Source organism: Micromys minutus (genome assembly GCF_963924665.1).
Source record: "Micromys minutus genome assembly, chromosome: X".
Lineage (NCBI taxonomy): Eukaryota > Metazoa > Chordata > Mammalia > Rodentia > Muridae > Micromys > Micromys minutus.
In genome coordinates, this window is record NC_137970.1 from 48,348,047 (window position 1) to 48,361,589 (window position 13,543).

At 43.2% G+C, this 13,543-nt stretch overlaps 1 protein-coding gene across 3 annotated transcripts in view; it reads right to left on the reverse strand.

The window, feature by feature from the left end:
• Positions 1-4,660: 4,660 nt before the first annotated feature.
• Positions 4,661-13,543, reverse strand: part of HDAC8 (histone deacetylase 8) — a 201,831-nt gene continuing 192,948 nt past the window's right edge. For all 3 annotated transcript variants that reach the window (XM_080910311.1, XM_080910312.1, XM_080910313.1), the window contains one exon: positions 4,661-5,060. In XM_080910311.1, coding sequence (XP_080766437.1) covers positions 5,038-5,060 — 23 coding nt within the window. In that variant the 3' untranslated portion in view covers positions 4,661-5,037. The remainder of the gene's footprint in view (positions 5,061-13,543) is intronic.

A 13,543-nucleotide genomic window follows, 5' to 3' on the forward strand; every position in this document is an offset into this window, starting at 1 on the left:
CATGCACATCTCTGTGTTCATGCACTTGGCACATGTATGCACATGGAGGCTTGAGGCTGCTGTTGGAATATATTTTCTCTTCCACTTCTCTATTTTTTTGATCCAGGGTCTTCTCCTGAGCCAGAAGCTTGCCATTTTGACTATGCTTAGGAGCCAGTGAATCTCCAGGCTCTGGCTTCCATTGTTGAGGTTACAGGCATGTGTCACCATGTCTGCCTCGCCCTGCTATGGCCTGTCTCTGGGCTCACATCTCAGGCTTTGTTGTTGCTGTTATTAAAATTTTTACAAAGTAGAGGGTGTAGTGCAATCCAACCAATTTGAGCCATGATCAGCATTCTTCATATTTTGTTCCATCCGTCTCCCTCCATGTACATGTTCTCCTCCAGAGTATTTAAAGCTGAACTCTGGATAGATTATTTCCCATTGGAACACCTTTCTTTTTATCTGTAGCCCATGAGAATGATTGTAGTTAGCAGTTTGTTGGCCCTTCCTTCCCTCTCTCACTCTTCCTCCCTTCTGTTTCTCTTCTTTCGTCCCCATTCTCATTTTTGACTCTTTTCGAGATAGAGTCTCTACTTCAGACTGGCCTCAAACTCACTCTATCCCCAAGGGTGACTTTGAATTCCCGCTGGGAACACAGGAGTGTTGCACTATTCATGGTTTATGCAGGGCTGGGATTGAACCCAGGGCCTCATACACGCTTGGTAAGCATGCTGGCATCACGGTCTTGTGGTATTGTCTACACTGGCTGGAACTCCCCAGCTCAAGTGACTCTCCTGCTTCAGTTTCTTCAGGAAGTGGGACTATAGGCATGTACCCAGGTTTCGCATGGTTATTTCATTTAGTGTGTGTCCCTCACAGCAGCTCCCTCCCTGGACAGAGGACTAGGGAGTCCTCTTGATAGATGATAACACTGAGGTTCAGAGAGACTGGCTTTCTTGGACAAGTTCCCAGAGCAATTGAGTGCCAGAGGGTCAGATTTAGGAGTATAAGATGAACATGGCTGTATTGCTTGCCAACGTTCTACTGGGCACCTGTGGCCCAGCCATGAGTCTGAGCTGTAGGACCTGCCCCTGGTAAATGCAACAGAGGGATGGCTGTAGAAACGTTCTGGAAAGAGGTTCAGCCTGATTCCTTCCCTTTCCTCCTTTTTCCTCATCTTCCCCATTCTTCTGTCTCCCCTTTTCTGTTGATTGACAATATTTCATTTGCTAATAAAGAAATCCTTCTGTCTGAGAGTCTTTTAAATATAGAATTGGAAATGTACTACTCTCTCTGTGACAGCTCACAACGAATGCAGTAGAGGTACAACCACTCTCCCCAAAGGTAAACCGGCTTGGGAATTTTCCGTTGGCTTTCTTCTTATTTTTAAATTTTATTTATTTACTTTTTCAGGGACTAGGTAATACATCCACATGGTTAAAAAATCAGAAGGTACAAAAAGAAACAGTGTGAATCTACCTCACTTCCCCAGCCATTTGCCACCTGGTTTCACTGCCTGGAGGCAACTGAGGTGTCCCAGTTTCTTGTGTATTTTTTCAAAGATGTTTTATGCAAATACATGGACACCCCCCACAATTCACATATATTCTTTGTCTTTAGTGGTGGAGACTGATTCCAAGGCTCTGCATACATATATTCTTTTTAAGATGGCTTTTTTTTAACCCCCAAGTTATAGGCACAGCCTAAAGTTTTCCTATAGTCTCTCTGGTCCTGGTGTGTGATCTCATATGCACAATATTTAGGCATTTTCCCCCTCAGAGGCAGGCTGTCATGTAGCCCAGGCTGGCTTTGAACCCCTGATTCTATCTCTTAAGTGCAAAAATTAAAGGCATGTGCTACCACACAGTGTTTCAGGCTCTTTTTAGATGACCCCATCTTTGATAAGTCAGTAGCCCTACACAAGTGCCCTCAAATACAGAAAGCATTTGCCCTGCTTTCCATGTGAGGAAACACATCCAGCAAGGCCAAACATCTTGCTGAAAAGCACATGACTAATTTGTCTATTTATTGTAGGGTGAGGATCTAGGAGTAGTGTGTGGCTTGATCCAGCTTGGACTTTGTAAGTAAGAAAATCTTTTACTCCAAAGTCATACAGTTTTAAGAATATTCAAGTGGCACTAGTGTGGGGCCATGGAAAAAGTAAGGGAGTTAGGGTTCTTTTTTCCTACTCACTCCTGGGCAAGTTACTTCAGTTTGTAGACTCAGTTTATTCATCTCTAAAGTGGGTATGATAATACCTATCCAGTAGGAAAGATAATGGCATACTTTAAGTAGAAATTACCTATAAGAAGAGGTACATTCTAATGTTTGCCTCATGGTTGTCATCAGAGTCACTGGGTTTGAACTTAGTATGACAGTGGGTAGGTGGACAGTAGCTTTTGACTGAAAGGAAGTCAAGCTCACACCAGTATCACCTTGCCTTGCTCTGGAGCCCATTTCTCCTGGGGCTGTGCTCAGAGTCTCCTGGGCAGTAAGAACAGCCCCGAGGCTGAGCACGGGTCTGTACAGGAGGCTCCAACTGACTCTGATCTTTATCACAGAGGGTAGATAACAACCATTTATAGTCTCCAAAATTGAGTCTAACAATTTCATACACAGGCATAATGTCATTTGGTCACAGTCACCCCATTATACTTTGACTCCCCATCTCCTCCAGCTGAACCCCTGCTCCCAAACACATTTTTTGGTGACTGAATTTAATTAGTGTTGCTCAACCAAGCAACTCATTTTTAGCTTACTACTTTATTTGTGGGATTAAGGGTGGAGCCTAGGGCTTCACGGATAGCAGGCTGGCGGGCAGGTAAGTCGGCAGGCAGGTAGGCATTGCTCCCTGAGTTTTATACCCCAGCCCATGTGAAAATAAAATGTGATTCACTAGAGGAAATCTGGAAGGAAAAAAAAAAACCTCCAAAACAAAGCATATTATAATTTCCTGGTCCTCTGAAGTCCATCTCCGTTCCTGTTTGGTGCTTTCCCTTGTTGCTGTTACTGTCCTCATAACTCTGGACTGAGCCGTCCTTAACCTGCTGTGTTGGGTTTGTGGATGCTGGCTCTGCCTTTGGGCATGTTAATCTTACTTGGTAACTTTTTAAAAAGTGATCTCTGTCTTTACCTGTTGCTTTTTTTTTTGCCCACTGTTTTCCTATCTTTTCTTTCTCTTCTTCCCTCTCCCTTATCCTCTCTTGTCTCTCCTTCTCTATTTTTGAAGTGCTAAGGGATAGAATCCAGGGCCACGTGCATGCGGGGCAAGTACCCTGCCACTGAACTGCACGCCAGGCCAGCATATCCTATAGGAATGCAGTGAATGACAATCTGGAGGCCCCTACACTAGTACCCTCTGAGGCTTGGCCCAAGGTTATCCGCTCAGTAACTTTTATGGATCCTGTTGGGCCAGAACTGAGGCAGAGGTAGTTCTCAGGCAGTGCCAGCCAGCTTGGCCAGGTGAAGGGGTCCCATGGCAAAAGGCAACTTTTTGCTGGTATTCCCAGCACCTTCTGCTACTTTCTCCATATTGGGGGAGGGGTATCCTTGACCAGGACACTTAAAGGGCCCCAGGGCACTAGCCAGCCATTGTTCTCTCAGGACTGAGGCCTTCATAGGGGCTCTGGAGGTTGATGGAAAGGACTGGATTGGGAAATCCAAAGTGGGATAAGCAAACCTTGGCACCTGCCCATTCAGTGATTCCCCACTCTCCAATTCTTTGAAATCCCCATTCTTTTCAGTGCAGGCCAAAGTGCCTGAAGCCTAGAGTGTATATAATTAGAATAGTGGACATTTGAAGAGACACCCTCACTATTTAATAAAAGTGTGGCTATTCCTAGCTCAGGACAGATTCAAGGCTTTCTCACTCCCTTCTGTGGAATGCCCTTGCTTTCCTGGGGGGGGGAGTGGGAAATTGAATGTCTCTGCAGATGGCTGCTGAGGGCCTGTTGAGCAAAACTAGTTGCTTTCAATTCAGAGATCCCCAGCTTTGTGCATATATTTGCTTTTCTTTCCCCCTTGCCCAAGGCCAGGACTGGGCTGTGCCTGTGTCTCTTAGACTTGTCACAGTGGTTGAAAGAACTTAATAAACATTTGGTCAATCAGGTTATAAAATCCTGCCAAATGGTTGTCTTCCCCCTATTTTGCCATCTTTCCGGGTTACACCAGCCAACTGCCATGTGTATCAACTGTCTACACTTGAGCTGGAACTGTCCCGTTTACCCATGGAAATGCCCTGTGAGGCCTGGCCTTCTGACCCATTAATCCTTGACAGAGCAAGTTCCTCTTCAGAATGCAACAGGCCTCTTTTAGTGGATTCAGAGCCTATAACCGTCTTTTTCATGGATAGGCCCCAGCACAGGACAGAGCTTGTCATCTGGGCTGGAAATATACTAGTTCCCCAGGAGGGTCCGGGATTTAAGGTGAGAGTCCCAGGCTGACCAGGGCAGAGAGTGGGAACAAGAGGGCCATTTCTGACCTTTGGTGGCAGGAAAAGCTCAGAACTGTGTGTGCTGTCAGGGGCAGTGACAGAACAGTGGGATGAGCTAGATTTTTGTAAGTTTTATTAAGAACAACTTGAGTGCACAGTACTAAAACAAAAGTGGTAGACTCTTCTTCACCTCCCAGTCTACTGATAGCCCTCCCACATGGGTCTCTATCTAAATGGCCCTGAGGTACAAACCTGCCTGTCTGCTGCCCCCCCCTACCCAACCCCACTCTCCTACAGCTTCTGACTTGTCCTCTTTATGAAGATAAATTCTTCCCCCACCTTGCTTAAAAATAATTTTAAAACATTAAAAACTGTGTTTGTGTTTTAAAATAAACACTTTAAACACTGGGTATCTTCCTCTTCCCCCTAGGCCTAGCTTTGGGGTGCCAGCCTCCTCACCCCAGGAGGCCAGCTGCCACTTGGTACTCCTTGGAAATTTTTAGGAAGTAATTTCTTCCAAATTTCCCCTGCAGTCACAAATTCCACAAACTGCTTGCATCAACACACTGTCTTCATTATAGGCACTGCTGCCCAGCTCTGGAAACTTGATCTCTTTTTGTCAACTAGACCACATGCTTCAGATTCCCTGCAAACAGGAGAGAAAACACAATTCAGATTCAGGTAACATGTATGAATTACATATCTCAATATGGCTGTGAAGAAGAAAATAAGAAAATAAGCATATACATTTTGGGGCCAGTTCTCCTGCTGAGAATGAAAATGTAACCCTTCTTATGGGAATAAGGCATAAATGATGAGGGACAAAGGGCCTAGATCCCTGTTATCCTCGAAAGCATTATCCAAGCTAGCAAGGTTCTGACCACCAGTGCAGACTGCCTGTACTGGGTGGGTCCAGGCCAAGCCAGAACAACCAAACAGCTGATTCCAGCTCTACCACCAGTCAAGAGTTATGAACAAGTGTTTTTACACACACACACACACACACACACACACACACACATTCATGACACAGAAGAATTTCCTAATTCCCCAGACTTTTTGCAGCTGTATCCTCTGGCTTACCTGGCAGCTACTAATCTGCTGTTTGTCACTAGAGTTGTCTTTTCAAGAATACTATATAAATGGAATCAAACAGTGTAGATCCATAGGAAGTTGCAAATAACAGCAACAACAACACCCATTTCGGTGTGGGCCCTTGTAGTCTTCAGCAGGTTTTTCCAATTAGAATTTTACATGATTGCTGTTCATATCAAAACTAGGAAGTCTGCATTGGCATCATTCACAGATTTGTTTTTTGTATTTTGTGAGTCTGACATGTACTTGTGTGTTAGTAAGTATCCAGCTCTATATAATTTTATCACAAGTGTAGATTCATGTAATCAATGTATGATACCCATGTATGAAAATGCCAGTGAATAATTATACATTATTTTGTATAATTAACATATACTAATAAATGTAGAAAAGAACCAATCCAAGTTGCTGTATGCATGAAATACCAGTGCATGTGGCATGGTCTATCTAGCCAATACCCACTAAAGGACAACTGAGATTTTGGTTATTATGAGTGAAGCTTCTATGAACATACACATACAGGTTTTGTGTGAACATAGCATACATTTAGTTTTTATAAGAAACTGTTGAGTGTTTCCCAGAGTCTCTATGGCATTTCCTTTTACCAGCTATATGGTAGGAAGCTGGTTTTCCCACATCCTTGCCAGTGCTCAGCTCACCTATTCTGGTGGGTACATAGTGATATCTTGCTGTGATCTCACTTTGATGTAATAGCTAATGATATTAAACATCTTTTATGTACTAAATTTGCTATCTGTATATTCTTTTTTATGCCTTATGCCCATTTTTTAAACTTGTATTTTTTTCTACTGTTGAGTTTGGAGAGCTCTTTGTATGTTTTAGATACAAATCTGTTGTTGGGTATATGATTTGCAAATATTTTATCTCAGTACATTTGTTATTTCTTCATTCTACTAACAAGTCTTTTGCAAAGCAAAAGTTAATTTTGATGAGGCCAAATTTAGCAGGTTTTTTTTCATCTATTTTGGATCTTTTTTTTTTTTTTTTTTTTTTTTGGTGTTTGAAACAAACTCAAAATGATTTTTGGCCCATGCCTGATCCTTCATGCCTTAGGTTCATACCCTTCTATTTATTATGGATTCCCAAATTTAACTTCAAGATGTTTCTGTGTTCAGTCTTCTTTCTCTTGGCATTGTCTTAACCTTTGTCACATCTCCTATTTGGGTCACTGCCTCAGCCTCTTCAATAATGCTTTGCTTGTAGGGCTGCTTCTTGGTCACTGCCAACTGTAGCCACACTTTTTTTCTGAGCCAAGAAATTTCAGTATCCCCTGACCATCTGGAAGTAAAGCCTACAGCCTTCTCCTAGACAGGCCCTGCCCATGGGGTCCCTGCTAAGGGCAGCCCACAGGCTGATGTCCTGAAGCAAGGATCATCTGTAAGCACAGACAGTGTTTGGGGAAGAAATGAATATGTGAAAGAATAAGGCTCTGTGTCATTAAAAGTTAGCAACATATGACCACAGAGAAGAAAGGTAGGTGCTGGATTCTGTGATGCCTGACTTACTCTATAGTTACATTTGGAGGCAATTAAGTAAAACAACAATAATAATTTCCACCAAAAGTTGAGGATGAGCAGTGCTGAATGTGGGTAACAGTAAACATGTAAGCTTAAATAATGTCCATTGTTTCTCTCCTAATGTCCATCTTTTCTAGCAGTGGGTGGTAGTCTGAGAAAATTCTAAAGGCCAACATAGTCTGAGGCTTAGGAGGCAGTGCAAGAGAAAGGAGCAAACAAAACTTAGAGACATCTTATGGTTAGGCTTCAGGTCAGAGGGGGCCAACATGAATGCCGAAAAAGCCAAAGAATCTACAGCATGTGAGCAAACTCCAACTAGGGAAGACATGAGGCTCTTCTGTTTCTTTGATCATTTTACCACCTTGAATCATGACCAGTATAATAAATACTTTCCCAATGGCTATGGTGCTGCATGCCTTTTACCCCAACATGGGGTCAGAGGCAGGCAGATCCCCCCATTTGAGGCCAGCCTGGTCTACATAGTGAGTTCCAGGGCAACTAGCGATACATAGACAGTGTCTCAAAGTTTCCTTTTTATTCAACTACTATAAAAGTAAAGGTGTCTGAAACTGTGCAAGTGGAAAGCCATGTTTGACCTAGAGTAAGACATACAGATTTTGTGGCAAACAAGGTGTACATGTTTGTCAAATGGATCTAGCCGTTCACCACTACAGGCATATAGGCCCTGCATGTTTTTTTTTTTTTCATTTTCCAAATGAAATGAAAAAATACACATTTGAATGCAAAGTTTTCAGTGTTAAATGTGAGAGACTAAAAAGTTTAAAGAATATGAATAGGCAAATCACTTTTCGAAGAAACTGTAGCTTGTGGCCTCTCTCTGTATAATTTCTAGTTTACATATAGGACACTCCATTTTCTTCTCAACATTCTGGTTTGGGTAATTAATTGTATCAAGACTTCACCTCCGATATACAAGACCTTCTGAACCAGGACCTCAGGAATCCTGGCTTCTTTGGATTCACTGGTTGACTCCTTTTGCTTTTCTGAGACTAAGTCTTGTCATGTAGCCCAGATTGGCCTCAAACTGATGATTCTCCTCCCTCAGGCTCCAGGGTCTTGGAATTACAGGATGCCACTGACAAACTCATTCACTTATCCAGATTTTCACCTAACATTCATGTAGTGGCTCCCTTGTGCTATGTGTCTTGCTAGGTTCCAGTGAACATTACCTTAGTCTTTCTTTTTTCAGTTAACAGACTTTGAACAGTTTCAGGTTTGCAGAAAGACTGAGCAGGAAGTACTCAGATGATGGAAGACATTTAGAGAAGGAAAGGAATATATTAGTGCTTTCTGAACTTCCTGATACACAGTTGATCCACTCACCTACTGAAAGCCATCTTGGTTACTTCTATGTTTGGACAATTACAAATAAAGCTGCTGTAAACATTTATGTGCAAGTTTTGTACAGACATGAGTTTTAACATATTTGGGTAGATACTTAGGAAAGCAACTGCTAGATCACATAGCAAGACTGCTTAGTTTTGGCACAAACTGGTAAATTGTCTTCCCAAATGGCTGCACAATTTTATATTCCCACCAACAAAGACTGTGAGTTCCCATTACTCTATGTCCCCTCCAGTACTGTTTTAGTAGCTGTGTAGTGCTCTACTGTTGCTTTAATTTGAGTTTCTTTGTGGTATACAATATTGAACATCTACTTATCCATACAATTTCTTGCCATCTGTATATCTTTCATAAGCTTCTTTTCACATGCTTTGACATTCCCAAGTTGGTTTCTTTGTTTTCTTTTTGTCGAGCTAATTCTTCATAGAGTATAGATATTTCTCCTAAGACTTTTCTTCTATGATTATTTAGTCTTTATATATATATATATATAAACTAGTTTTGTTCAAAAGAGCTTTCTTGGAAGGGGAACTGCTCTGCATCCGTGCCACTCAATAGGAGTAAGTACTTAGGATATAAAACAGATCCCTGGTGCTTCTGTCCTGTCATAGTGTTGAAGGGGCCTTACTTCTTTCTCTGTTTACAGTCTTCCTCTTTAATCAAGTCCCATGGATTCCAATTCCAAAAGACACGATAAATCCATGCTCTTCTTCCGCTCTTACTGCTGCCATATCTCTGAGTCACTACTACTCTTTATAGGCGGCACTCTCATAACTTGGAAGCCGACTCCTTGAATCTTTCCTGGTCCCTAATACTCAACTGTGTATCAGCCAGGGCATGTTGTTAGTGCTCAGGTCAGACCTCATCCCTTCTGCCATTGGAGGATGTACTCATACTGAGAATCAAATCCCTGGAATCTTGCTGCTTGCCTGATCCCTCACTTCTAGCCACATGGGCTTCTTTGTGTGATTTGAACATGAGTCTCTTTCCCCCTTGTAAGGTGTCCCCTTCCTACAGACTTGCCATTCATTCTTCCCTGGATGACTCTGTCCTTGGATAGACTAATTTTTGACTCATTTTATCACTTCTGTTACCTAGAGTCTACAGGCCTCGAAAGTCACCTCTGAGAGGCCTTAGCAACATCTGAGTTAAATAGCCACCCGTCACTTTTCTGCCCTGTGGTCCTTTTATACTTTTATTGATGCACTCAACATACCAGAAGCATCTGGGCTTCTTTAGTTCCTGCTAGCCTCTTTCTCCTCTCTGTAGAGGTGGGAGCCGTGTCCATCATTCTTACCGCTCTGTCATCAGCATCCTTTACCGAGCCTGGCACTTAACAGGGGCTCAAGACTCAGTCACTAAAGGAACCAATGCCTGCAGAGCTATAGGGCAGCTGACTGAGTACTCACTTGCTCAACACAGGAGTGGAAATTTGGCCTATTTCTCGAGGCAAGCTAATGCATGCCAATAAATGGAGAATCAGGACTTCGGCCTGGGCAGCAAATGAGATTTTAGTCCTCTCCCTTTTAAATTAGTACATATTAATTGTATAAAATAATGGGGTTCATTGGGATAATTATTTTCCCCCTGGACAGGGCTTTTTACTTTATAGCCATGGAACTCACTATGTAGATCAGGCTGGCCCTAAAGTCACAGAGACCCACCTGTTTCTGTCTCCTAGTGCTGACACTAAAGGTATGCACCCTTCCTCCCAGCTTCATTGTGACATTTTCACAAATGAATATAATGTACTGCAATTGTATTCACTCTCATTACCATTTTCTGTTCCCTCCTGCAAAGAAGGAATTCTCAAGGCAGTATCACAGCAGGTTGGAGGAATGCCAAAGTGACCCTGGAAGTCCTAGACATTGAATGGCTCCTCAGAGAAAGAGAAAAGTGAATTTAGGATTGTTTCTCCAACTAGGGCCAGATGAGCAGTCCTTTCAGGAATGTTGCTTTATCTACTTAACAGCTCTTTTTATTTTGAGGCAGGGTCAAACTTGTGTTCCTCCCACTTCAGCCCTCCCCCATGCTGGGATGCCCTGCGGGCCCCACCACATCCAGCTCTCCACTTAACCTCTACCAAGAGCCATCAAATATTTTTCTGTATCTCCGTTGACTTTAAAAACTTTAATAGCTATTTTGGCGTTATCTATTCTAAGGGGGCCACAAAAGTAAAACCATAAGAACAGACTTGCTGCACTTATTATCTTGGACATACATTAAAAGACAATTACAAAAAAAAAAGTCTTGGCACTCATCTCTCCTTTGGAGGAGCACAAGGCACCTGTGAGAAATAATCATACAGATGGTTCCTGGGGACTTGCTATCCAGGCTGTTCTGGAGCCATCAGGAATCTCGTATCCTTACCCACAGGGCTCCCTTAGGCCGCTGTGGTCTGCTTCTCTGTGCTCAGTTTCAGGGTCATGGAGCGAAGAACAAGGCAAGTTTCTTGCCTTTTTGAAGCTCTTGGTGCAGTGAGGAAGACATGTAAGATAACACATTCGGGTAGGACATTGTGCAGCAGGGTTACCTGATACCTGTAGGTATTGTGCTAAGGGCAGAAAGGGCACAGAAGGCCTCATAGCACATGGCATCTGGAGGGAGAAAATGTTGCAGGCATCAGGGATATAGTACTAAGTATAAAGACAGCCACAAGGTTTTTGTGGCCAGAAGTCAGAATGAAGGGCAGGGAGAACTGAGGTGACTGAGATTTTGGGGAAGGGATGGGAGCTTGTATGATCTAGAATGAGTGCTCTAGTAGCTGACAGCTGTGAGGGTCCCCCTTTTAACTGGGAGCGATGGCAGTCCAACAGAGGGGCATCACTCTGGAGCCTAAGATGCCCTGGACTACACTATCTGAGGCTGGCCTTGAATTTGCATAATCTTCTTGTTTCAGCCTCCTGAGTGCTCAGTCCACAGGAGTTCTGTCCAACCTTGGGCATGCTGCTGACATAGACGGCTGATTTAATTTTTAGCTGGCGATTGCCAACTGTATTGCTCGTTTCAGAATGTCAGTCTTTTCTGTCTTCAAAAAGCCTTTCAATGACAATTCTGAAGAGCCACCAATTACCATTTATCTTCCTCTCACCTGAATTAGAACCTGGGGTTGTGGATTAATCCCACCAGGCTTTTGGCACTTCCAGGCTATCAGCACTTAAAGCACATTACCCTGTGACTTAGGGTGCTCTGCTCAGCTCGCAAGGCACCGCTGCAGGCTCAAATGGAATCGAAGCAATTTTTAAAATAGCCTATGATTCATTTTTTTCTCCCCCCCTGTGCCTAAATCTGCTGGCTCCACGTGGAGGGATGGGCATAAGTAAGCGTAGAGGTGACATCACAGGAGTGGGCCGAGTGCCTGCCAGGCAGCCAGTGGAGCTGGCCCCAGCAGTTGTCAATCTTTTGGGCTGGGTGATGGCCTCCAGGTACTTGGGAGACACAGCTCTCAGGTTCTTTCTGTCAATGTTCCTGCTCTACATTGCTTTTTCAGACCAAAATTCTGGGCTGGGAATCCAAGGATAATGGGAATCACAGAGGCAGGGAGGATAATTCAGCTTTACATCTGTATAATGCTTTAGAATTTCAAAACGATTTGCTCCACCCAAACACTAGTGGGAATTGGAAGCTGAACTTCAGCTTGAACTGGAGATAAACTCTTGTTGTTTTGTACAAACTCATTTGAAGGCACATCTCAGTAAGGCCTTGCATGTCACGAGTAGGTCTGAGACTGCCTTTACTATCTTGGTGCTTCCTAGTATTTAGATTCAAGGGGACTAAATGGTCTGGCAGGCACAGTCTCTTTGTCCATGCCAGTCTCAGCATTGCCAGCTCCTTTTGGACACCCTGTTTTAAAATCCCAGTGGTCTCAAGACTTTTCTTACAGCCAAAGGCATGGTCACAACTATGGAACCCTGAAGATATGCTGTGTCATGAACATCTGGAAGTCCCACCTACTGACAGTATAGCTCAAAGGCCTATAAAGGAAAATCCACAATTCAGGTTCCATCAGCCAATGCTGTGGATCATAAAGGGAAGGGCCACCGAGTTATGAACAGCTGAGGAGTGGGGTGGAGGGATTCTTTTCTTGGAGGAGCCATAAAAATAGTTTCCAAGCAGTCTCATGTTTACTTTGTGATCTTCCAGCACCTGGTCTCAGCATGGCTTTACTGTCAGGCTCAACAAGAGAAGTCTACTTCCATCTAGCTCTCCTGCCTTGGTCTTGCTTAGCATTACAGCCACCAAACTGGATGCCCAAAGGGTGTCATAGTCTTGCTTGATTATATTTTAGTGTCATGATTTTTTGTGGGGAGGGGGAATGGAGCAAATCACAGCCTCTCAGCAATACTACAAGAGTGGCAGGTGTCCCTGCTGTTGTGTTCATAGCTGCCAACACCGCTGTCACCACCAAATGAAGTTACAGGAGCCATGGCAAGATCACAGATGTGGTCAGTGTCACAAAGATGTCATCTTTATAAACCAGTACACTTACACTCAGGCAGTTATTTCTGATGGAGATCTTAGTGGAGTATAAAAGTTATCACTTTGATGGCTGAATCAATAAACTGTATGTGACAAGTGACAGGCAGAACAGGCAGCTGCTGGTCACCACCTTCAAATGAGGCTTTCCAGAACTTGTCCTGCTTGCAATGTATGTGCGTGCACACACACACACGTGTAAGAGAGTGAATTAAGGATCACCACCTCAGTCTGTTTTAGAGGTGTGAATAAAAATCTTGGCTTGGGACGGCTTCCTCTCTGGTTGACTGATTTTTCAATTGATTTGTATTTATTAGCTAATGAAATTAAAGTTGTAAAAATGATAACAGAAACACAATAAATCTCCCCCACAACTGGCTGTTTCTGTGTCACTATGGTGCATTCCTCACTTTGATTACTTCAAAGTCTATTATTTTGTTCTCAATTATTCTGTTTTTCTGGCACTGGAGAAAATCAATTTGTTTTATTTTCTCTTATTCATGCACTCAATTATGCTCTTCGGGCACATTTAATCACTTTGATGTTTTCATTTTATGGCCCGTCTCTAGGCACTTGAGCTGCTTTGCTGCCAACAGGCAAGCAGGACTAATTTGCATGTCACAATAGACTTGAAATTCTAACTCAATTTAGAAAT